The sequence below is a fragment of the Hyperolius riggenbachi genome, chromosome 9 (genome assembly GCF_040937935.1).
Source record: "Hyperolius riggenbachi isolate aHypRig1 chromosome 9, aHypRig1.pri, whole genome shotgun sequence".
NCBI classification, from domain to species: domain Eukaryota; kingdom Metazoa; phylum Chordata; class Amphibia; order Anura; family Hyperoliidae; genus Hyperolius; species Hyperolius riggenbachi.
This window is the reverse complement of record NC_090654.1, coordinates 34,498,553-34,525,276: the sequence shown is the minus strand read 5'-3', so window position 1 is coordinate 34,525,276 and position 26,724 is coordinate 34,498,553. Positions and strand designations below refer to the sequence as shown.

Here is a 26,724-nt window from a genome sequence, read left to right as displayed (position 1 = left end):
TCAACAGTCCATGGAAAAGAGGCCTAATAGGGTACTGGCAACAGTGCTGGGCTGTCTCCAATGCTATGTAGCAGTGTTTCTCAAACCTGTCCTCGTGACTCCAGTGCATGTTTTGCAGGCAACCTCACCTATGCACAGGTGGGGTAATTAGTGTCTTAGCTACATGCAATTCACCTAGTTGAGACACTATTTAACCCACCTGTGCATAGGTGAGATTGCCTGCAAAACATGCACCCTTGGGGAGTCACAAGGACAGGTTTGAGAAACAATGCTATATACACAGTGAGGACTGCTCCCCCTCCACACATTGCATGAATGAAAGTGTATTCTGTTGTGTCAGCAAGGCAGAAAAAGCCTGACTGGGGCTGCCTTATTTCACGTGATTCTGGAGGTACACCCATTTCTCCTGGTCTAGAGGCATCCCAGACCCTCCTTCAGGCCATTGTTCCACTGAATGCTGCACTCTTAACCATACACTAGCACATCCAGACTGGGCATGCATGAGTAAGGTCTGTGTATATGTGAAATGGCCTTTGGGAAATTTGGGCACAGAGTGAAGACAAATGACAATGCTCCAAGAACTAACTGTTCTATCCTTTAATAGATTGCCCTACTGTAACCTTTTTCTTTAATTTTCCCATCACCTTTCTCTCCATAATTCAGGCTCTGGCTATTGCCAGCACCCAAATAGGAAATGGTAAAGAGAGTTCCTGCACCGAAACAGTGGGCAGTTGAAGGAGCATCCAAAAGCTTCTCTCATTTGCATATCATTGACCATCCTTACTTGCAAACCACATGTACAGCTGTTATGAAACTTCTACCAGTTTACATGTGGGAATGTTAATATTCCATGAGATTGGGGGGGGGGGGGGGGGGGGGTAAGCAAGATCATATTTACTTACCTGGGGCTTCTTTCAAATCCCTTGTATTCGGTTACCTCCCTAAGGCCACATACACACATCAGACTATAGTCTTTTGAAAATGAAAGATCACAGACCAATCTTACCCCCTTCCATGTAGTATGAGAGCCATACCTACACAGTCTATTCTATGGAGCTGAACTCCACATCAGAAAAAAATCTTTGCAAGATGCTGCACACACAGATGCTGTACAGACACAAAAGATCAGTATCTGCAAAAGATCTGTCCCTGCCAAAAATCCATTCCTGCAAATTGCAATGATAGTCTATGAGATCTGCAGATCATCATACACACGATTTAACTGACATTCATCTGCAGATCAGATCCACCAGGATGGATTTTCAGATCTGCGGATCTGCAGATGAATGTCAGTTAAATCATGTGTGTATGATGATCTGCAGATCTCATAGACTATCATTGCAATTTGCAGGAATGGATTTTTGGCAGGAACAGATCTTTTGCAGATACTGATCTTTTGTGTCTGTACAGGATCTGTGTGTTCAGCATCTTGCAAAGATTTTTTTCTGATGGGGAGTTCAGCTCCATAGAATAGACTGTGTAGAGTATGGCTCTTATACTACAGGAAGGATGGTAAGATTGGTCTGTGATCTTTCATTTTCCAAAGACTATAGTCTGATGTGTGTATGTGGCCTTAGTTTGCTCCTGGATGAAATCTATTGTGCTGCTGTCAGCCCTGATACAGTCCACGACCTGACTACTGCGCATGCTCTGTCCTGGCCACGCCTCCTCAATCCGACCCCCCCAGCCAGGAACAGCGCATGCGCAGTAGCCCCTGGAGGCACAATGCGAGGACACAGAGGCAGGTCATTACATACAGAGCATGCCCCTGTGTCCTAATAGGATTTGACAAACCCACCTCGGGTTCTCTATGAATAGGTGAAGTCTATCTGCAGATCAAAAGCCACTCCACTACTAAACCCACCCAGCAGGCTAGCCTAAGCAATAATGTACCCAAGAGACAAATCACCTACACTGGGGTATCTACAAGAAAGACGCACAGTACAGTCAATAGTTACAATTATCTTTACTATACATACAAAAAATAGTAAGAAACAGCAGAGAAATATTTTGATGGTGCAACTTCTGGGCCTGTCCTTCATTCAAAACCCCTGTGGAGAGAACAGAGAAGGTGAGATGAGGCAGTAGCGTGCACAGTACATGATGGAAGCTGACATCGCACCACATACTTAAAGCCCAAATCAGCCATTTTTTAAATGCTTAACTCATTTCAGACCAACACGCTCTGGTCCCTTAACCACTTCCCAACCACACAGTTTTTTTTTCCCCCTTGACATTCTGATTCTTTCTGGATTTTAGGGTCTAAAAGTGGTGCAATTTTTTTGCACCCTTTCAGACCCTAAAACCTGGAAAAAAAATCATGCAGGGAGATCTGCACAGCTTCAGCTCACCTCCCTGGCTCCAGCGCTGCAGTTATGCCTCCATCCTCGGGGTGGCACTGCAACTCTAAAATGAGATTGCCGGCTGTCATGACGACAGCTGGCGATCTCATCAGCAGGAAGCAGAGCCTCTGAGGAGCAGAATGGCGGCCGACATCAGGATCCCCAGGAGTTATGTAAAAACTCCCACTGCGTGCATTGCTCTGCACACAGCCTCCGGCAGCCACCCCAAGCATAGGTCGGGATGAGCACTCCGAGCTGCAGTTTTCCGCACCAACCCTAGCTCAAGATTCCCGCCAAGGAGGTTAAAGGGGAACTGAAGAGAGAGGTATATGGAGGCTGTCATGTTTATTTCCTTTTAATCAATACCAGTTGCCTGGCAGCCCTGCTGGTGTATTTCTCTGCAGTAGTATCTGATTAAAACCAGAAACAAGCATGCAGCTAGTCTTGTCAGATCAGACTTATAAGTCTGAACCACTGAAACACCTGATCTGCTGCATGCTTGTTCGGGGGCTATGGCTATGGAGTATTAGAGGCAGAGGATCAGCAGGGCTGCCAGGCAACTGGTATTGTCTAAAAGGAAATAAACATGACAGCCTCCATATACCTCTCTCTTCAGTTCCCCTTTAAGAACTAAAGCGATTTTTACATAACACTCCTCCCATTCATTCACCAATAACTTTGTTACTTATCATACCGACATGATCTATATAGTTTTTTTTCGCCACAAATTAGGCTTTCTTTGGGTGTTACTTTTTGCTAAGAATTATTTTAATATGCATTTTAAAAAGGAAATAAAAGCAATAAAAAAAACCCTCAGTTTTAAGCCATTGTAGTTTCAAAATAAAATGTGCTGCGATAGAAAAAAACCCACACGTTTTATTTGCCCATTTGTCCCGGTTATTACAACGTTTTATATTTTATCTGGAAATAAAGGTGTATTTTCACAGAACGGCAGAAATTCCAACATTTCCTCTTCAGTGACCTCACACTGCCTGCTCACTACCAGCTAGTGTGATGTACTCCCCTTTAGTCAGTGCAGTGGGGAGGGTGCATGCACTGAAAGCTGAAGCCCCCGTTTACCGATCCGATAGTGATGGTGTAAGATGGACGCCATTCCCTTATAGGGATTTGTGGTTTTAATCTCACATTTTTTTAATTTTGAAAAAAAGTTAATGCATATTTTAAAATGATTTGCAGCCGATATCAGGACTCCCTTACAGCTGTTATTTCTAGCAGCCCTGGCTAGCGTTCCCATAGAAAGCCAGCGAATGTCAGGTAGTCGATAATAGATCTGCCTGAGGGGTCTGGGGTCTAATCTAAACCCAGCAGGACACCTCATAGGGAAAAGTTCGCCAATCACAGCACCCTCTAGCAGGGGTCCCCAACCACCGGGCCGTGGCCCACTGCCGGTCCGTTGGCAGTTTACCACCGGGCCGTGGTGGGTCTGGCCCCTCGCCCCTCCCCCCACGGCCGCCGCTCCTGTTACCTTATGAGCGGGCGGCCGCTTCCTTTCTTATAGTCCCCAGGCGCCGCTCTCCTCTTACCAGCATCTCCTATTACAGCAGCGCGTCTTGCGGCTGCTGTAAGGAGGGAAGGCGATCGCTGTTACCATGGGAACCGCTGTCCTTCCTTCCCTCCTAACAGCAGCCGCAAGGCACGCTGCTGTAATAGGAGATGCTGGTAAGAGGAGAGCGGCGCCTGGGGGACTATAAGAAAGGAAGCGGCCGCCCGCTCATAAGGTAACAGGAGCGGTGGCCGCAGGGGGAGGGAGAGGGGGACCTACCTACCCATACTAGGGCACTATACTAGCTATACTGGGGCACTACCCACCCATACATGGACTATACTAGCTATACTGGGGTAACTATACTAGCCATACTGGGGCAACTATGCTAGGTATGCCGCCGCACTCCAACCCCCCCTCTCCCCCGTAACCCGCTGCGCATGACACCGTCCACTAAGTCGCGCGCGCACCCCTCCTCCCCGGGGAAAAATGTGGTCAGAAAGTGGTCCCCGGGCCGGGAAAAGGTTGGGGACCCATGCTCTACAGCATGAAGCCTAACCTAAAAGTTTGAGAGGGCGATGTCCACCCAATCATGTTAGTGGAATTTCCCTATGAGGCTTCCTGCTGGGTCCCCTAAGGGTCCTTTCTCACTAGAGCGATTAGCAGGTAATTCTCACTAATCGCCAAAGTGCTGGTGCTTTTTAAAGCCCTAGCGCAATAGAAACCTAATGGCAGCGATCTCGGGCGTTTAACGATTAACGGCATATGCAAAACTTGTTACTTGCAGCATTTTGCCATGATTCTTGTCAGTAATCACGGAAGTGTACAGTGGTTTTTACAGCGCTAATTGCGTTAATCACTCGCACAAAACAGTAGCACTAAGCGCTATAGTTTTGCGCTTTTAAGTGTGAATGGGCCCTAAACCAGACTAGCACTGGAGTCTGACTTCTATATAGATAGAACAATGATGTTCCTGGACTATCCTCAATATGGGAGCAGCAGCTCCTCCCAATACTGCCCTTGGTGAAGATGGTGCTCCTCTTTGGCCAATTAATATTTGTAAAGCGAATACACCAGACACCTGATACGGTCTTCCATGACAGCTGAAATACAGCATAATCTCAAACTCTGATAAAACATTGGGTATAGTAAACTAAGTGTCCAAGTCCCAGCTAAGCGCCATTATAAGTATATGGGTGTAACGCCTGGTATAGTAAACCCTGATTTAATTGAACTTCTATTATAGTGAACCTGTTTTTGTCCCCTGCGGTTTTGTGTATCTGGCTATAGTGGAAAGTGGGCGGGACGTCTGCATTTTTGTATCACCTCTATGGGCTTAAAAACAAGACAATGGACACGGATGTTGAATTCTTTTCTGTTAACCATTTATGCCGTGCGGACATGAGCTCCACGCCCACTGCAGCCGCTAGTCCCATCCCTGCAGCTTGGGGGGCTGTACGGGTGATGTTGCTGGTAGCAGAGGGGGGGGGGGGGGGGGGGGGGGAATTGGCTGCAATCCGTACATGTCCGCCGAAAATAAACACTGTTCTTGTTCAAAAACAGTGTTTATTCTTAAATATAGAGCCGCCAGGCTTCCACCAGCTATCGTTAGATTTATGAATGGGAACAAAGTTCCCATTCATTAATCTCCCCGCAGGCACTGTGATCGCAGGCTTCAATGTCGCTTCCCTAGTTACATTGTTTCCTATGTAGCGTACACTGTAGCTAATAGGAATTTGCTCAAATAGTAAAATTACACCTACTGACTTAAAGTCAATGTTACCCGATCTAAAAAACAAAACAAAAAGTCAGATACTCACCTAAGGAGAGGGAAGGCTCTGAGTCCTAATGAGACTTCCCTCTCCTCTCCCGATCCCGCTCAGGATCCCCCGTAGCAGCATTCGACCAGTTCGGTCAAATACTGCCACTTCTGCCGCCAAAGGGAGGTTTCGGAAGTCTTCGGGAACACTCTGGCTCCCGAAGACGGGCCGCTCCATACTGTGCATGCGCGAGCGCCCTCTGATGCACTCGCGCGTGCACAGTATGGAGCCGCTTGTCTTTGGGAGGACTCGGCTCCCGAAGTCCCCCGCGGCGGGGGATTGGAGCGGGGGAGCCAGCGCAGCACCGAGGGCACCGGGAGAGGGAAGGCTCATTAGGACCCAGAGCCTTCCCTCTCCTTAGGTGGGTATCTGACGTTTGTTTTTTTTTAGGACGGGTAACAATGGCTTTAAGGGAATAAACAAAACAAAAAGTAATATGTATGTCAAGAGGGCAGATTATAAATGTATGGGCTAAAAATGAGCGATGAATGTAAGACTGAGAAAATGTACTAGATTTCGAAATAAAATATTGTCACCATACATTTTATTAGGGATATAATTTTAACGTTGCAATAACCGGGGCAAATGGGCAAATAAGATGTGTGGATTTTAATTACGGTAGCATGTGGTATTTAAAACTATAATGGCAGAATACTGAGAAAATGATTTTTTTCCCATTTTTTTTCTTAATTATTCCAGTTAAAATGCATTTAGAATAAAATACTTAACATAATGTAGCACCCAAAGAAAGGCTAATTGGTGGCGCAAAAAACAAGGCATAGATCATTTCTTTGTGATAAGTAGTGATAAGGTAATTGGGGAATGAAAGGAAGGATGGCTAAAGTGGGAAAATTCCTCTCGTCCACAAGGTGAAAAATAGCGGACTGAAATGGTTAATTAGCAGAAAATCATTTAGCATTGGCTAAATGAGACACCAGCAGCCGACTGAACTGGCCCTTATTTAAGCATTCATCATATCTTTTTACAAGGTTTTCAATCCTTTTGTTGAAGAATAACCATGCGCACACACACACACACACACACACACACACACACACACACACACACACACACACACACACACACGTGGATGGGAGGCCACATGTGAATGCTGCTGAACAACCAGTTACCAGCGTTCTGCAGTCACATAAGCACTGCAGGGAGAGATTAGCCTGACAGTTACCGTATATACTCGCATACAAGCCGAATTTTTGACCCCCAAAAAGGGGGACAAAAGTTAGGGGTTCGGCTTGTATGCGAGTCATGGTTGTCCGCGGGTCCCCCGCTCCCCCCATGGCCGCCGCCGCTGCTATTACCTGTCCGCATCTTCTATTTCAGTCTCCGTGCTTGTATACATTCAGAGCGGCGCGCCCGGCGCTGCTACTGTGACGAGGCAGGAAAGAGCGCGGCTTCCTGTTACTATGGGAACCGCTCTTTCCTGGCTCGCCGCTCGTCATAGTAGCAGCGCCGGGTGCGCTGCTCTGAATGTATACAAGCACGGAGACTGAAATAGAAGATGCGGACAGGTAATAGCGGCGGCGGCCATGGGGGGAGCGGGGACTGTACTGGCTAAACTGGGGGACTTTACTAGCTTTACTGAGCGCTATACTAGCTAAACTGGGGCGCTATACTAGCTATACTAAGCGCTATACTAGCTAAACTGGGGCGCTATACTAGCTATACTGAGCGCTATACTAGCTATACTGAGCGCTATACTGAGCACTATACTAGCTAAACTGGGGCTCTATCCTAGCTATACTGAGCACTATACTAGCTAAACTGGGGCACTATACTAGCTATACTGAGCACTAGACTAGCTAAACTGGGGCACTATATTAGCTATACTGAGGCACTAAACTAGCTATACTGGGGCACTATACTAGCTATACTGGGGCACTATACTAGCTATACTGGGGCACTATACTAGCTATACTGGGGCACTATACTAGCTATACTGGGGCACTATACTAGCTATACTGGGGCACTATACTAGCTATACTAGGGCACTTTACTAGCTATACTGAGCACTATACTAGCTATACTGAGCACTATACTAGCTATACTGAGCACTATACTAGGTAAACTGGGGCACTATACTAGCTATACTGAGCACTATACTAGCTAAACTGGGGCACTATATTAGCTATACTGAGCACTATACTAGCTATACTGGGGCACTATATTAGCTATACTGGGGCACTATATTAGCTATACTGGGGCACTATACTAGCTATACTGGGGCACTATACTAGCTATACTGGGCACTATACTAGCTATACTGGGGCACTATACTAGCTATACTGGGGCACTATACTAGCTATACTGGGGCACTATACTAGCTATACTGGGGCACTATACTAGCTAAACTGGGGCACTATACTAGCTATACTGAGCACTATACTAGCTATACTGAGCACTATACTAGCTATACTGAGCACTATACTAGCTATACTGAGCACTATACTAGCTAAACTGAGCACTATACTAGCTAAACTGAGCACTATACTAGCTAAACTGGGGCACTATACTAGCTAAACTGAGCACTATACTAGCTATACTGAGCACTATACTGAGCACTATACTAGCTAAACTGGGGCACTATACTAGCTAAACTGGGGCACTATACTAGCTATACTGAGCACTATACTAGCTATACTGAGCACTATACTAGCTAAACTGGGGCACTATACTAGCTATACTGGGGCACTACCTACCCATACTGGACACTTTACTAGCTATACTGGGACACACTCGGGGATAAGGCGGCCAGCATTTCCTACCCCCGGCTTATATGGGGGTCAATCATTTTTCCCTGTTTTTTCAGGGAAAAGTTGGGGGGTCGGCTTATATGCGGGTTGGCTTATATGCGAGTATATACGGTACATTACACAGAAAGACCATACATGGCAGATAAAAGCAAATGCTACTATTTGGGTGACCCTTATATTAAACCTACCAAATTACTGCTCCATTGCTAATCAATGTGCGCACTCGCTGCTCAATAAAGGCTTGTGGAAGCTACAGGCAGCAGTATGCAATCCATTTTCCCACAGCTTTGGATTGCATCAAGCTAGCAGGATGCTGCAATGAGATGGAGGTTAGATTTCTCTTGAAATTGTGTCTAAATTCTACTTGTGCAAAGTGGTAGATGAGGTAAATGATCGATACCTGGAAGATATTCATTTGCCTGACTTACCACAAACTGTACAGTGTATGTCTAGCTTTAGAAGATAGTTCTACTTCCTGCCCACCTAAACATTTCCCTGCACAGAGGGAGGAGGTTGTGTATATTCCAGCATCTCAGCTCATCTCTTCCTTCTCACACTATTGCCAACTCTGCTGCTAACACCACCAGGACTAACCACAAAGCCATCAAATACTAGATTGTAAGCTCACCAGGGCAGGGACCTCCTCCTATTGTTTCTTATTTAGTTATTTATCATATGTGTAAAACTCTAGTGATACCTCAAACCACACATTAACTATGCATTTGTACTGCCATGATGGTACTGTATTCTGAACTTCTCATGTATACGTCCCACAATATTTGTTTTGCACTATGTACAGCGCTATGAAAGATGGCGGCGCTACATAGAGTACCGTTTATACTCGAGTATAAGCCGGTCCTCAACTTTTTTTTTTTTTTTTTTTAGGTAAAAGGGGGGGGGGGGGGGGTGAAATCCACAACACCACTCACAGCCATGGCAAGCGAAAACCATATATTACAAAAGCAGCATAAATTCAGCAGACATTCAGAGCCAAATAGTCCTGTATCTAAAACTTGATATAGGAATGCAAGGATTCTCACCACTCACACTGTCCCTGTACGCCTTCCAAGGCATACAGACTTGAGATGAAGTTAGCTGGGACCTCCCATGGAATTGTCAAGTATGTGGTCTCCCTCAGATGATACACCACTGTGCATATAGTGGGGGCACGGTGGGGGTTACTCAAATAGTGGTGACTCAAGTATTAACCGAGACCCCAACCTTTGGGACATTTTTTGGGCCCAAAAATTAGTAAATAATAATAATGAAATACACCGATATTCTGAGTTGTCTTACTTGATAAGGTGGGCGATCTCCCAGTTGGTTGCGGAGGAGATGGGACCTTCTATCTCCACTCCACTGGCTGTGACAATGGCAATTTCATACTGCAGCATAAAAAAAGAACATTAGCACCAAAGTTCTACATGGTGTATCCTCCAACCACTAGATGGCGACTTACTCTGTTATAAGATCGGGCGTCTCTGTAATACAAGACCTTCATGCAGCGCTCGATCAGTTGGCGGGCCTCGTCCTTTGTTAGGCTACCTTTGGTCTCCACTACCTCTCGCATCAGCGGCTGCAACACAACCATTCACTTTTAAAAAAGGGAAATTTACTGGTGACAACCTAATTAATAAAATATCTCTTTTTTTTTTTTTTTTTTTTCTTTTACTTCCCCCCCCCACCCCCCCCCCCCCCTCCAGCAGGGACCCAATGCTGGTGGCCCCTGTAAAGACAGCAGACAAGCCTTTGGAAATCGGAGCCCATCAGAAAACCGCTACTGGAGCCGAGAAGGTAAATATTTACATCACTGCTGTTCTGGGGCTGCCAGCGCTGGATCCCAAAGGGTGAAGAGGACGAGGGAAGCCTCATTATTATCCAGAGGCTTCCTCCTGCCGAGGTAAGTACCTTCAAGTAGTGTTTGTTTATCTACAGATTCTATTTAAAAAAAAAAAAAAAAAAAAAAAGTCTCAAATGAGTCATGTGGCTTTTTTTTTTTTTTGTAACTAACCCAGGGCTTCCTCCAGCCCCATAAGCATGGATGCATCCCTCGCCGTCCTTCCGGAATCCTCCGTTCAGCCACAATCATCCCCCAGTATTCGGCTCAGTCTGACTGAGTGACGTCAGCCGGGGTCTTCTGTGCTTGGGCATAAGGTTCGCACATACACAGAAGGCCCCCTGTTGAAGTCACTGAGCCGTATACTGAAGAAGATTGCGGCTTAACGGAGGCACTCAGGAGGGCGAGGGACGCATCTGTGCTTATTGGGCTGGAGGAAGCCCTGGGTAAGTAAAAAAAACTGCCACATGACTCATCTCTGAGTCTCTTGAAGCAGTTCATGCACCATACAGATTTGGTCTTCAAAATATCTCTTCTGACATTCCATTTATCTACAACTACAGCTCACAATTTATGTATTATCTGTAAAAGCTCTTACTCCAAAAAATGTTTTTAAGATATAGAATCAATCAGGGTTTCACTGCCATCAGTGCCCATACGAGAGATCCCATTAATATCTCGTGATGTCCTGGAGGAAATCACCCATTCCTACCAGTCCACATTAATCATCACTCCATTATGGTTATTGGAATGGAGACTGAAGCGCATCACACAAACTCCTCCTACTGCACTTACCTGAGCCAGGTATGCTCCGAAACCCGTGGCGATCGTTGGTGCCTCATAGGCCACGCCCAGTTTGTCTACATAACCCAGAAAACTGCAAGACATATGAGTCAGTGTTAGCAAGACAGCCGAGACTCCTTATAGGGAATACATGGCACTATCAGCAACAAAACATGTTCATAGGAGGCAATATGGAAGAAGCAAGTTCACAGGCTGGGTGCCCACATAAAGCTTGCCTTCCTGCGCTCACGGTGAGGCACAGTCAAATAAATAGAGGTGCCGGGCACTAGGTAGTGCCGTCTAACAAAAGATTAAAAAGTACACCATGGACATGTACAGAACAGCAGTGAGGGTACAAACAGCAGCCTGACAGTCGTCCGCTTCATCAGAGGCCCTTCACAAAGTGACAATCCGCTTAGGGCCTCTGACAAAGCAGAACTTTACCGCAAAGAACAGCTGTCAGGCCACTGTTTTCACCCTTACTGCTGTCCTGTATGTGTCAGTGTTGTGCTAATCATTTGGTTAAAGAATAAAGCTAGGAAATGCTACCTAGTGCCCAGCACCTCTATTCATGTCAGTGGAGGGCATGAATGTCTAGAGTTTCCACCAACATGCTAAGACCCTTTAGCAGGCAATTTAGAGGCTTGCAAGTTCTCCATGCCAATTTTATAACTTTATTTCTTGCTACATTTCCTTGCTTCTAATTAGTACTGCTGTAATGTGTTATGGCCACTTGTCACTAGAGGGCAGTGTAAGACAATAACAGAGGACTTTTGCTTTCAGATTCTTTATTTCCAGCTAGTAGAGAGAGATCAAAGCATTCCAAGAATTTACAGCACAACGAGTTCTGCCGATTGAGGTCAAAACCAGTGCACTAATCTCAAACGAGATAACTCGAATAAAAGGGAACCTGAAGCTAGTAAAATTATTTAAAATAAACATGACGTAGCTGCAAATAAATATTACATACTAACCTCACCATCAGTTCCTCTCTCTTCTTACAGTGATCCCTTCCAGGTCTGACAATATTTTGTCAGAACTGAAACATAACAGTTGCTGTCAGTTATATATCAGCAGCTGTCAGTTACAAATGAAAGTGCAAGGTAATGTCCATGTTTCCCTATGGCTCAAGTGGGCGATATTACAGTTTAGCAGTGTGCTGACCAGGAAGTCGTTAGGGGGTAATGGCCATTTTTAAAAAAGAGAGGATGGAGAATTCTATTGATCACAGTGTACAAATGGGATGCAGGAGAGGAGAAAGATTGAGGAGTAGATTACACAGGAGGTAAGTATGACCTGTGTATGGTTATTTTGACTTTATTTTCAGTTCAGGTTCTCGTTAAGCTGCTAATGGGTTAAAGAAGTTGTAACAGTGCATTATAACCTACAATATCGGTCACTGAAGTACTAGCCAACTATATGGAAGTCCACCTACACACTCTCTAGATTGTTAATAGAACCAATAGCGAACCAGCACTTCAGGTGACGAACATCTAGCGTGTGTACATAGCTTTAGTCTGGTGGCACTCTACTGCCACAGTTTGCTTAAAACTATACAGATTATGTGATAAGCTAAATGCAACACTGAAGATCTTCTTTTTTTTTTTTTTAAATTGTTTTTATTTGTTTTTATGCATAACATACAAACTCAGACGCCCCTTCTCCGCACACAGGCGAGAGGGCATCTGTACAAACACATAGGAAGACCATCATTACCCTCACCCACCCACCCCAACCCACCATTCCACCCCCCCGCCCATCTAATCTTGGTTGTTCAGGGTGTACCAAGTTACGGATCCGAGCACAGTAAATCAGGTAGATTCTACCTTATCTATCCACGGCTTCCAGATTTTGGTGAACTTTTGTGGGCATCCTCTCGCTATATATGCAGCCTTGTATAGAGGTAGGGAATTATTTATAAGTGATTTCCACTGTTGTAAGGTCGGGGGTTCCACCGCTTTCCAGTTTAGAGCTATTGCTTTCCTGTAGTAAAAGAGGGTAAGACCAAGTAGTGTTCTTAAAGCTTTGCTTGGTGCAAGTGAGGTGGTCAGGCCCAGTAAACACCAAGTAGGATCTGGTTGAAATTTAGTGTGAGAGATTTGAGAGACAAAATCGCATACCTGTAACCATGCAGGCACAAGTTTGGGGCAGCTCCAGAAGATATGGGCAAAATCAGCTTGTGAAGAGTTGCAGCGCCAGCAAGTGCTGTCGTGTGTCCCGCTCAACTTGGCCAGTCTGGCAGGCGTTAAGTAAGCTCTGTGCAGTATCTTGAATTGGATAAGTCTGTCTCTGGTAGCTATTAGATGTTGAAATGGTATAATCCAAGCGTCTTCCCAGTCCTCATCATCAATATGCGGGGTTATATCCATCCATGGAGTCTTGAAAATTGAGACATGTGGCTCAGTAATAAGTATGACGTTCTTATAGATTGATGATAGTGCCTTAGACAGATTGGTATTTGTGAAAGTATCTTCTATTTCCGATGAGCGGATGCGTGGAGGGGATGTGCCAAACTGGGCCTGAAAGGCATGTCGAACTTGTAGAAACCTAAAGAAGTGAGAGTTGGGGAGATTGAATGTTTCTTTCAGGTGGTCGAATGTGACGAGGGATCCGGTAGAAACAATATGGGAGATGAGGCTGACACCTTTGGAGATCCAAATAATGGGATCAGGAATAGTGTAGAAGTTTTTAAGAGAAGGATTGTTCCATAGGGGGGTTCTGGGTGAGAGGGGTTTGGAGTTGGGGGAGTCCCAGGCCTGCACTATGTTCCAAGCTTTAAGTACTGTTTTCATCGGTATAGATGTAGGGTATGGAGCTTGGAGACCCCGGTAGAGGAGTTGGGATAGAGCTTCATAAGAGCCAAGCTGAGCGGCCTCTAAAACCGTTGCTGCATTGGATTCATCCGGGCAGAGCCACCAGTGGGCTGTTACAAGAATGCGGGCTATATAATATTTCTGTAGGTGGGGAAAGGCGAGCCCCCCCTCCGTCCACGGCCTCTGAAGTTTTTTAAGGCTTATTCTGGGGGATTTTTTGCTCCATATAAAACTAAGAAAAATAGAATTAAGTTGAGCAAAAAACTTTTTAGGAATCCAGATAGGACAGTTTCTGAAGACATAAAGCAGGCGGGGTAGTATTTTCATTTTAATTAGATTTATTTTCCCAATTAGGGATAGCGGGAGAGTTTGCCATTTATTTAAACAGTCCTTGGCATGGGAAATTAGCGGGAGGAGGTTGAGAGTATAAAAGTCAGCTATATTATTAGTAATCTGAATGCCAAGGTATTTGGTTTGGGAGACTACCTCAAGGTTGGAAGGTAGGGTGGGTGTTATTGTAAGTGGGAGGAGTTTAGATTTCTTCCAGTTGACTCCAAGACCTGTAAAGGGGAGAAATTTTTCAAATATGTCTAAAACTCCAGTGATGGATCTGTCTGGGTTTTCAAGGTATATGACAAGATCGTCGGCATATAGGGACAACCTCTCCTCCAGCCCCCCAACCCGGAAGCCCGAAATATTAGGGCATTGTCTAAGAGAGGCTGCTATTGGCTCCATTGCTAGGGCAAAGAGGGCCGGAGAGAGAGGGCATCCCTGCCGCGTTCCCCTGTGTAGCAGTATTTTATCTGACAGGATATTGCCCATTTTTATAGGTGGAGGGGGATCTATAAATGGTCTGGATCCAGGAGATTAGTCTCTGTCCGAATCCAAATCTGGCAAGAGTGGCCCATAAGTAATTCCACTCTACAGAATCAAAGGCCTTCTGGATATCAATAAAGGCCAGAGCCTTAGGGGTTGGAGAGTTGAGATTGAGCTGTATGTGGGTGAAGAGCCTTCTGAGGTTGATGTCAGTTGTCTTATTAGGGATGAAGCCTGTCTGATCAGGGCTTATGAGTATTGTAATGATCTTATTCAGTCTCAGGGTGATAATTTTGGTTAACACCTTAAGATCATTATTTAATAGGGAGATTGGTCTATAGGATTGGCAGTCAAGTGGATCTTTCTCCGGCTTAGGAATAAGTATTAGGTGGGCCTGGTAAAATGAGGGAGGGAGGGAGCCATCTTTAAGAGCAGAGTTGTAGATATTCTTAAGTTTAGGGGCAATAATTCGGGAATATCTTTTATACATCTCAATCGGGATACCATCTGGCCCGGGAGATTTATTGCAGGGAAAAGAGGCAATGGCATCTATTATTTCATCCTCTTGGATGTCTACTTCGAGGAGTTGTGCTTGTTCAGAGGACAACGTAGGGAGTTCTATTTTGTTTAGATGATGGTTCATAGTGTCTAGGGTACTCATAAAGTGGGATTTATAGAGGTCGGCATAGTAATGTTGGAAACACTCTACAATGAGGCCGGGGACAGAGGTGGTGCCGCCAGAGGGAAGGCTGATTTCTGGTATAACTGATTGAGCAACCTGGTCTTTAGAAATATTCGCAAGCAGCTTGCCATTTTTATCCCCTTTTTCGAATATTTCCTGCCGCCACTCTGTGAGGGAAGCTTTAGTGATATCAGTCATATGGAGATTTAAATTCCGTTTTATTTGCATTAGATGCGTAAAATCGTCAGTATTGTTGGAATCAGCAAATTTTTGTGAAGCCTCAGACTCTGCAGTCTGTAGATTCAGGAGGGTTTGATTAAATTGTTTTCTATGAGTGCTAATTTGGGAGATGTATTCACCTCTCAGAGTGGCTTTAAATGCATCCCATATCATGTTATCGCTTGCAGTTCCCTCATTGGTCTCCCAGAATGCCTGAATGAAAGGTGAGATATGTTGGCTTATATTTTCGTCTGAGATCCACTTTGGGTCCAGCCGCCAAATATTCTTATTAGGAGTATGTTTGAGAGACATGATGATTTCTAGCGGGGCGTGGTCTGAAAGACCGCTTGGGAGATAGTTAGCAGAGATAACGCTAGTTAACAGGTCTGCATTACCAAATGCCAGATCTATCCGAGAGGCGGATTTATGTGTTGCGGAGAAACATGAGTATGAGGTTTTGGAGGAATTCTTCCATCTCCAAAGCTCTGTTAAAGAAAGGGCAGAAGCCCAGTTTATGAGCTCCGGGTTTGCAGATCTGGTGGGGTTGGACGTATCACGTGTCGGATCTAAAATTGCATTATAATCTCCTATAAGGAGTAGTTTGGCCGGAAGGTATTTGGAGATTTTAACACTAAGTTCCTTAAATAATAGAGATTGGATGTTGGGAGGGGCATATATGCCTATAAGGCAATATGTTTCATTATGTGTTTGTACATTTAGGATGACATATCTGCCATCTTTATCCACCTCTGATGAGAGAACTTTGCAAGCTATGGCCTTGCTGATCAGGACGGACACACCCCTAGAGAAAGTGGAGAAGGTGGAATGGAAACCTTTCTGGATCCATGAACGATGTAGCGATCGCGGACGGTCGCCAATCATATGGGTCTCAAGTAAAATGAGGATATGCGGTTTATGTTTTTGAACATACTGAAACATTAGGGAGCGCTTGAATGCGGAGCCGAGGCCCCTAACATTCCACGAGATTACTCTCAGGGGGGGGGTCTCCATCACGGATCAGCAAAGCAGATGTAAGTGCACATGGAAAGGTACATTGTGGCGGGAGGCCATCTGGGGAGAGAGTGGTAGCGGGACCAAGGCGGGTGGAGGGAGGGAGAGAGCATGGTCTTCACAAACAATACATACATTAACCCAATACGCAACAAGCATATGTATAACCTAACCCCTGCTACATTACCAAAAAAAAGGAGTACGTAGCCCTGTATCCCAACAAACAGTAACATTGGCACCTGGATATTATATTAAGACCCTGGGTGCCCGAAGGAGTAGGTAATAGTGTCCTTAGGCATTCCCAAAAGCCCCGTAACTCGTAGTGGTTAAACATTAAAAGGCAACCTGTTGCTAGACATTTAGGATGTATGGTATAGTGAAGATTATAATCCGTATTCAAAGCGGCTATACTATATATATCTACACAGTCCTGAAGAGGTGCGGTACTATACCCGGTCAGATGGTGTCCAGCCAGTCACTGACTTCCTGAGGGCGCTCAAAGAATCTGGTGGAACCCCCATGTATTACTCGGAGCTTTGAGGGAAAAAGCATGCTGTATTTCACTTCTTTTCCCCGCAGACGCTTCTTGACCTCCATAAAGGATTTACGCTGTTTTTGGATTTCCGCAGAGAAATCCGGGAAGAGCATAACTTTTGCGTTCTCGTACACCAGGTCTTGTTGCTTTCTAGCTTCTGTTAAAATTAAGTCCCGGTCTCTGTAGTTTAGGAGCCGTGCCAGGAATGGGCGCGGGAGAGATCCAGGGGGGAGCGGGCGAGACGGGACTCTATGGGCTCTTTCCACCACGTATGTGGCTGGGAGATCCTTTAGGCCCAAAAGGGACTTGAAGAATATCTCCGCGAATTCAGCTGGGTTGTCTCCCTCAATTCCCTCCGGTAGGCCCAGGACCCTCACATTATTTCGCCGGAGCCTATTTTCTGCATCCACCGAGCGATCCATGAGTTGCTTCACCTGTTGCTTAAGAGAGCTGATGTCAGCGGTGTGTGTGGCAGTTGTATCCTCAGTGTCTGAGACTCGGCGTTCTACCTCCGCTGTTCGCGCTCTAAGTTTATCCATGTCCTGGCGAATTAGCTGGATGTCTGCCTCAACCTTGTCCAGTTTGGTGGTAAGTGCGACTCGGGAGGCAGTGATCGCTTCCAGGATTACTGCTGTGTTTGCGGACGAGTGCGGCTCCTCTCCGGCCTCCGCCATCGTAGCAACGTTATGGCGGCTGCTGCTGGTCACGTGGCAGCACTGCGTGCATGAGTTGCATGCGTCTGCGGAATTTTTGCTTCCAGCTTTCTTATTTTCGTTTTTTTTGGGGGGCATGACACCTTGTTCGGCTCCGGGGACCCTCAGGAGACCAGCCGCGGGCAGTAGATGAGTAAAGACCACTTTACTTACGGTAAAGTCTTTTCCAGTAGTCATGAGGACAGCACCCCTGGATGAGACTTGTCTCCCTCCCCAGGAAACTGTTAAAAGAAGAATTTGCATAAGCAATAGGCAGCCACATATAAGATACTACACCTGCCACAGTACCTCAGTTAATAAAAAGATGACACGGACATTTAATGATGCTTACACAAACTTATTTCTCTTTCCTACCCAAATAAGGGCGGGTTGCAGGGGTGCTGTCCTCATGACTACTGGAAAAGACTTTACCGTAAGTAAAGTGGTCTTTCCCAGAACGTCATTTCGGACAGCACCCCTGGATGAGACGATATACAAGAGTTAAAACCTTAGGGTGGGACCACAGCTTGCAAAACTTTCCTTCTGAAGGATAAACCTGCAGAGGCAGATACATTAAGGCGATAGTGCTTTACAAACTTATTGTGACTTGACCAGGTCGCAGCTCTGCAAATCTGATCTATAGAGGCCCCTGCCCTCTCTGCCCAAGAAGTCGAAATTCCTCTTGTGGAATAAGCCATGATAGAATTGAATTGCTCCCCCTGTGTCTGATATGCTAATGAAATAGCCCAAACAAATGTATAATCTGTGTAGGATTTAATTAAGGAAGATTTCTCCCAATTAATGATCCAACCTAGATCTTGTAGTAAGACTATTGTCGTAACAATCTGATCTCTTACCGAATTGGGAGATGTCCCCCAAAACAGAAAATCAAGGTAACCCAAAATGTTAACCTTTCTCTGTCTAAGTGTAGCTAGAACCCCAGACATTACCTTCATAAACAACCATGGAGCTGAGGATAATCCGAAGGGCAAAGCATTAAACTGATACATTCTTACCTCTTCCTCGATCTGGATGGCAAACCTTAAGCATTATTGAGAAGTCAGATGTATCGGTAATTGAAGATACGCATCTTTTCAGTCTAGAAAGGCTAGGAAATCGTCCTTCTTTAAGAGATGAATAATAGATCAAATCCATCCTGAATTTTCTGTATTTTACCTTCTGGTTTAGACTCTTTAAATTTAGTATGAACTGATAATTTCCCTGTAGCTCCTTTACTAGACAAAACACAGGGCAATAGAATCCCTGTCCTCTGACATTTCGGTACTTCTCGAATTACCCTTTTTTTTTTCTAAACAAGGAAAGGACTTTCGATTGTAGGGCTGAAAACTTTATTTGGTCCTGCAAACGGGGAGTAATGCAAAAGCTCTTAAAAGGAGGCTGGCTGAACTCTATTCTGTATCCCTCCAACAAAAAACACCTTAAAGGCTCTTTCCCACTAAGACGTTGCGTTAGATGCGACGCTAAGGTCACATAACGTGCCCCCAACGCAACGCATGTGAGCTTTGAAGTTGGATGCTATTTAGAGCCACGTTATGCGTCTCCTGATGGGTCTGTGATGCGTACTTTTTGACGCTTACTATCGGACGAAAACGGCGCATGCGGCAAAAGACTGTGGAGAGCATGTGATCGGAAAACTCCGCATCACGTGGTCCTGCCAGCCAATAAGCGGCCGCTCCAGGAAGTTAACACTGCAGTGCATATTAATTAGTCATGTGGCTGGCCACAACAGCGGACTCTCCCCTCCTCTCTGCATTTATGAATGCACACTTTACTAAATGGTGGGTAAAGTCAGCTGTTTTGAGCATTACCGCATGCAGGAATGCTCAATAAATAGAGGCCTATGTCTCTTGGAAGCAGGAGGCATAGTTAGAGGTGCAGACAACATAGGAGATGATGGATTAGCTATAACAGGTAGATAAGCCATAGCAGTACTAGTCCCAGGCCCATCTGAAGCAGCTGAGGCGGTAGAAGCAATAGCAGAATCTTTAATTTCCTATTGCTGTGGACCTTCTCTGTACAATACTGGCACAATTTCCATTCAGAGTTGCCAATCCATGCTGACTGGACTGAGTAGAAGATTTTTCAGACTTTTCAACCTTCTCAGTCTTATGTCTTTTGGGGTATAAAACATAATAAACGATAGCCAGCCATTAGACAAATCCCTCTATACATAACATACATCCAGCCAAGCAGAAGAAACATAATCACATCTACTTGCCAGAGAGGGATCCTGGGCAGATTCAGCAGATTGTGCAGGAGCTGACCCAGAGGCGTCCTCCATGATCCTCAGCCACAAACCAGAGTGCATCATGGACTCTACAAACTTATACCTGTGCTGCTGATTTGATGCAGCTGATCCAATTATGCATGCGGCCCCCGCCGTCTAAACATATGCTTAATCAGCTTCTTACCTTAAGGAATCAGCTGTATGCCGATTCCTAATCACCGCCGCGGCCCCTGCCGCCCGGCTCAGACTTCAGATCACGCGGGACGCCAGCGCGTGACTACCTCCGGTTCAACTGGAAGTGAACTCTCTCCAATGCACGCACCTGCGCGCATAAAGTTGCTGCCTCCAATGGAGAAGCCTCCTCCACGCTGCAGGGCTCCGACTGTTCACTGAACAGTGCTGCTTGGAGCCCTGGAAAACGCTGCCCCTGCCGCCTGACATGGATGGCACTCCTGGAGACCTCTCCCATGCATCCCGTCCGGGACAGGAAACTAAACTGAGGTACTGTGGCAGGTGTAGTATCTTATATGTGGCTGCCTATTGCTTATGCAAATTCTTCTTTTAACAGTTTCCTGTCCACAGTGGGGAGGGAGACAAGTCTCATCCAGGGGTGCTGTCCGAAATGACGTTCTGGGAAAAGTTGCCTTTTTAATAGGATATTTGCAGGATGGTTACGGAGCTTCAGGAGTGCACGTCTTCTTCCTCTTACATCCGGACACGCCCCCCACACTGAAGATCTTCTTGAGTATGTGTGCAGGTGTGGCTTTAAATGATCACATACATACAAGACTCACCTTTCACCATTGTAGAATCCTCCCAGCACCACCGTATTCCACAGTGGGTTCATCTTAGAGCGACGGTTGTACATGACGCGAGTGAGCCAAGAATGGATGGCTTTAGGGCTGTAATTGTGTCCATCCCCCACCAGCTCCTCATCAATTCTGAAACAGGAAAACAAACATCACTTTCGGGAAGTCCATAATCTCACACATATAGAGGAGCACTATGCATCACACTCAATCATACAGGAGATGGCTATGTCCAACCTCCCTACCCATGTAGTGCTCAAGGCAGCCGATCTGGACACCAGTGCTGCATGCCTGATTTGGGCGCCCAGAGTTTCAGCAAGGTGTCACACAAGTTAGTAAAAAACAAAAAAAAATATGACATGCCGCCCCGCCTCCCCTGAGTTGTAATCAGCGTGGGCCCGGAGGTTGTGCAGGAGCTGTCATACATGCGCTCACGTTACACCGGCAACTACGTGGGGCGGCGCATGCATGCGGATGGAGCCCGGTGCCAGCGACAGGCAGGTAAAGTATACGCACCGGGGAAGGGGGGGGGGGGGGGACATTTTACATTTTGGGGCACAGCACCAGGGATTCCATTGCTTTCGTTGCTAGTCCCGATATCACATTCGGCTACCGCCACTAACCCGATCGAGCAAGTCAGCCCTACATCTTGCAGCACATCCGATTGATACATGCGACTAATTTCGTCCCGAAATTATTTGCATCGTCGATCAGGCATGGTATTAGCGGCACCAATTTTTATCCAATTATAATAATCGAATCGGATGACATATGGGCCGCCAAGCCACCTGATGTATGGCCACCTTTAAAGCAGTAGGATCAGCCATACTATGCCAGGGAAAAAAAACACATATATAAGTAGATAAATACTTGATCTACTTACATAACACATGTATTGTACTGTCCACATTTTGATTTCAGTGAATGTTATATAGTAAATGAAGAGAATTCTGTTCCTGGTGGGGGCCATGTCTTTTGCCCACAGTTAAGGCTAACTCGTGATGTCATTTCTGCCCTTTACTTGTTTTCTTGTCTCCTCCAATCGCTGAGTCGCCTCAGCCTTGCTTGTAAACACAAGTGAGTAGGGAATTAGGTTTCAGATAAGAAGCTGGCAGGGAAATAAAGGGAAGAGGAGGAATAGAATAGATTATAGATAAAAAGAACCCCCAGCATCCAATTCTTTGGCACGACTACTAAAGGGCCAGTGTTCCTTAAGTATGTGATAACTCCAAATCATAACAGCAGAAAAAAAGTTTCGAAAGTTTTGAATGCAGGATTAGCATCTTTATCACTTAATACACTCAGACCAGTGGCTGTTGAAATTTGATTTTTATGGTGACGATACCGCTTTAAGTATTCTGTGGTTTCTGATCCCTAACCATTGTCAATGCATGGCTAGCTGGGCTGACCTAGTTTTTGGCTGTAGGTGGGCACAGGGCAGTGTATTTAGCCACATGAACAGCTGATAAGGAGCACACACTTATTTCACAATCACTTGACAAACAGGACCTATTCCTGCCATTGTCTCCCATCTATGGCACACGAACACTTACACCATCTGGTCCAAGACTTGCTTGAGGTACTGGTAGTCAGCGTAGTCCCCCGATGCCCCCAGCATGGTGCAGGAATTGACCTTCATAATCCTGGAAATGTTCCGGAAACGGGCTAGGGAGCCATAGGAGCCCAGCATATCTGCAGCTATGATAACACCACCATCAAACTTTGCCCCAAGTACTGAGGTTCCGGTCACCATAGGATTCCTGCAGGAAGAGAAGAGTGGGATCTGTAACATGTCTGCAGGAAATGTGTGCGATTTGTTGGTCATAATCACGTGCTAAAGCAGGAAGAAAGAGTAGCAAATCCTAGACTTAAAAGGGACACTTAAGTCAGGAATAAAAAAATCAGTTTCACTTACCTGGGGCTTCTACCAGCCCCCTGCAGTCACTCACGGAGCCTCCGGTCCCCCACTGCCAGCTAGTTTCATTTTCACTGACAGGGAGTAAGCGGGCTTTCTGCGCCTGCACAGGCCTGGCCACGCGTATCCCTCTTCATGTTCCCGTCCTCAATAGTGTCCTGCACAGACACAGGGCACCATTTACGGACGGGAACACGAAAAAAATATGCGCGGTCAAGCCTGTCAGAGAAAACAAAACTAGCTGGCGGCAGGGGACCGGAAGCTTTGTCAGTGACTGCGAGGGCTTGGGACGCTGGAGGGCGCTGGTAGAAGCCCCAGGAAAGTAAAACTGATTTTTTTTATTCCTGGCTTAAGTGTCTATTAGCTGATCAAGCTGAGAACATGTTTTCTCCACACTTCTGCTAAACACGAGCGAGATATAACACCAACAGTTGTTTGGGTCAGGAGGAACAGGCAGGGAATGGGTGAAACACAGAGAGGAAACAGTTTGAGGTTGTGGAGGAACAGAGTAAAGCTGCATACACATGCACTATCAAGTGTCGCCCAAGGATTGTGAATGACAGTTATGCCAACACTGCAATGAGCAAGCTGTGTACTGACAAATCGTTATATAAGTATAACCAAGCAGTGTGTACTATACAACGTAGAGGGAGATATGAGACAGTGCACAACAGAGCAGCTTTCAATGGGATAAGCAAATGAACAATACCCTGTTGACTAGAGATCGGAAAACCCAGATCCCTAAGCAACTTCAAGGGCCAAGTTGCCTTTAGCGAGTATGAGGATAACCGAGGCCCGTTTCCACTTGACCGGAATACACAATGTTTCCTCCTATACAAGCTGCACGTTGAACTGCTGCCTATTCCAGCAATAGCATGCCGCTCGAATCATATGGCAGTGCGATTCTGGACAGCATGCAGCAGTTTTACGTTTCACGCACGGCTAGAGATTCAGATGCATACTCACATCTCTGCAAGTGCCAGCTCAGTGGAAACCAGCCCTAGATGGAAAAATGCAGGGGACAGGAAAACCAATCATAGAGGGGGAAAGAGACAGGCAAAGCTCAATTACCCACTGCTAAAATGCACAGAAGGATAATAATAATGGCAGTATTTGTATAGCGCCTTTCTCCTGTCGGACTCAAAGCGCTTGCGAGGCAGCCACTAGAGCGCACTCAGTAGGCAGTAGCAGTGTTAGGGAGTCTTGCCCAATGAACTCCTTACTGAATTACTGGCTTACTGAACAGGCAAAGCCGAGATTCGAACCCAGGTCTCCCATGTCAGAGGCAGAGCCCTTAACCAGTACACCATCCAGCATAGGGAGGAGTTAATTATGGAATCAGAAGGGTAATAAATAGTTTTTTGTAAAGGTGGCCATTTTTGGTAAAACCGTACATACGATCGGGTACCATCGATGGTTTTTTTATTTAGAACAATTATTTTATTCTGATCAGATTGCGTGTCATTTTCCACTCTGCTGATGGGCATGAACGAAACGTTTCCTATCGATAGTGACAATCGGATAATACTGTGGGGGATTGTGCCTTTATTCCAGGCAGGTGAGGTATACAGATGGGTACAGTAGTATACAAAGATGGGAGGGGAATAAACAATGAGGCAGGTAGGCATAGAGACAGAGTATAAAGAAGGGTACCCAGAGCAGGGAGTATACAGAGATATATCGGGGTAGTTAGAGCTTTATATGGGGTGACACAAAGCGTTATATGAGACAACACAGAGCAGGGGTTATACAGTAAGATATGAGGCTTCACAGAGAGCTATATTTTGGGGACATAGAGCGGGGGTATACAGAGATATATATATAGGGCTACAAAGGAGAGATTTGAGGGGGGCAGAATGCAACATGGGGGACATACAAAGATTATGGGGGAGGGGCACAGAGAGATATAGGGCTTTATTCACAATCACTCATGCGGTAAGAACTTTTTGACCGCTATATTACCGCCAGCGATAATTTCCGCATTTTTTCCACATTCACTAACATTTTCCAAATGTTTTCTGCATGCGGGAAAAAATTGGAAAAACATGCGTAATTACATAGTAACCATGCGGAAACCACGTGTAAAAAAAGAAGTGGCATTAAAAAAATAATAATAATAATAATAAAGTCCAGCAAACAGCCGTCAAGGCTCCAGACTAGATTTAAGTCAATGGGAAGTGAATTATATCACCAAGTACTAGTAGGTGGTTAAAAAAAAGGTAGTTAAGTCAGAAAAATGTGACCCCTTTTTGTTTGTGAATTTCGATTTTTTTCTGTGAATTACCGACTTTTGCAGACTTTTACTGCACTTTTTCCGCATGCGGTAAATAATGCGTAAAATTTGGTGAATTTCAAGATCGTTTTATTTCGGTCAGGAATTTAACGCAAGTGCATTTCCGCGTGCATAAAATGATTCTGAATAGAGCCCATGGGGGACACAGAGAGAGAGATACATGGGGTGACACATATATATATATATATATATATATATATATATATATATATATATATATATATATATATATATATATATAGGGGACAGAGATATAAATGGGGGACATATTGATATATAAGTGTACACAGAGAGAGAGATATGGGGGGCACAGAGATATATTTGGGGGAGACAGTCATATGGGGGACACAGAGATATAAATGGGGGACATATTGATATATAGGTGTACACAGATAGAGAGATATATGGGGGGAGGGGGGGGCACAGAGATATATTTGTGAGAAACACAGAGAGTCATATGGGGGACATATTGATATATAGGTGTACACAGAGAGATATATATATGGGGCACACAGAGATATAAATGGAGGACATATTGATATGTAGGTGTACACACAGAGTGACATATGGGGCGACACAGAGATATGATGGGGGGATACGGAGAGGTATAGACAGCTACATGCTGGGAAGGGAAAGCGAAAGCATCAGTGGTAACAGATCCCTCCACCAGCCCCCCTCCCCCCACCACTCCCGGGGAACGTACAGGGTGTGCCGCACCGGCCCCATGCCGGGGAAGGAGTGCAGCTCTCCCGGTGCCGGGCCTCCGGGAAATACGCTCATTCCAGCTCCGTCCATCATCATCTTCCCTGCTGCACAATGACACTGCGCCTCACGCCGGAAACACCGCTCTGCTGCGTCACTTCCGCTCTGCGCACAGCTTCCGGATGGCAGTGACAAAGGCCAACTACAGCGCCAACCAGCCCCGCCCCGAAATCTACTGACTGGAGAGCGCAGGGAGGGGCGGAGCTCAGTCACAGAACTGGTCACACCGCCTATAACCCCGCCCCGACATTATCTGTCTCTCTCTGCTGCTTCCGCTATGGTGTTGTTCAGGGGCGTAGCAATAGGGGGTGCAGCGGTAGCAACCGCATCGGGGCCCTTGGGCCAGAGGGGCCCCGAAGGGCCCTCCCTCAACTACAGTATTAGCTCTCTATTGCTCCTGTGCTCATAATAATCACTTCTATAGATACTTTGAACAGTGGTAATCATTATCAGACTGTTCCCCATTCCCTTCCTTGCACCTCTGACTCTGTAGTTGAAATTGGCAGGTTTTGGTGCACCGTATCAATTGCTATGTATAGAGTGCTTGGGGGGCCCCATTGTAAAACTTGCATCAGGGCCCACAGCTCCTTAGCTACGCCACTGGTGTTGTTGTACACTTTATTATGTGGGTGCTCGTGAGATAAAGTTTTAGAGTTTGAGGTGCAATGTATTGGTAGCTGGTATGGAGCTAGTGTGGGTTAAGATGCTCTATTAAACTACTACGGTGGCTTGTTGACAGGGCGAAATGGCGCAGAAAAATTTGGGGCGCACCATGCGCCGCCATACGCTGTAATGTGAATGATGCCTATAGCGGCGCTATAGCCTTTTCATGGCTCAGGCACCATGAAAAGATGGTGCAAAAATTAACTTTAACA

General features: G+C 45.7%; 1 protein-coding gene across 1 annotated transcript; it reads right to left on the bottom strand.

The window, feature by feature from the left end:
• Positions 1-1,949: 1,949 nt before the first annotated feature.
• On the bottom strand, positions 1,950-25,961 carry PSMB4 (proteasome 20S subunit beta 4). Its single transcript, XM_068251469.1, has 7 exons — positions 25,791-25,961; positions 22,433-22,639; positions 20,865-21,011; positions 11,067-11,148; positions 9,894-10,010; positions 9,731-9,819; positions 1,950-2,051 (listed from the first exon to the last, which is right to left on the bottom strand). The coding sequence occupies exons 1-7, from the start codon at positions 25,886-25,888 to the stop codon at positions 2,039-2,041; spliced, it is 753 nt and encodes a 250-aa protein (XP_068107570.1). The 5' UTR covers positions 25,889-25,961; the 3' UTR covers positions 1,950-2,038.
• Between the last annotated feature and the right edge of the window lie 763 nt (positions 25,962-26,724).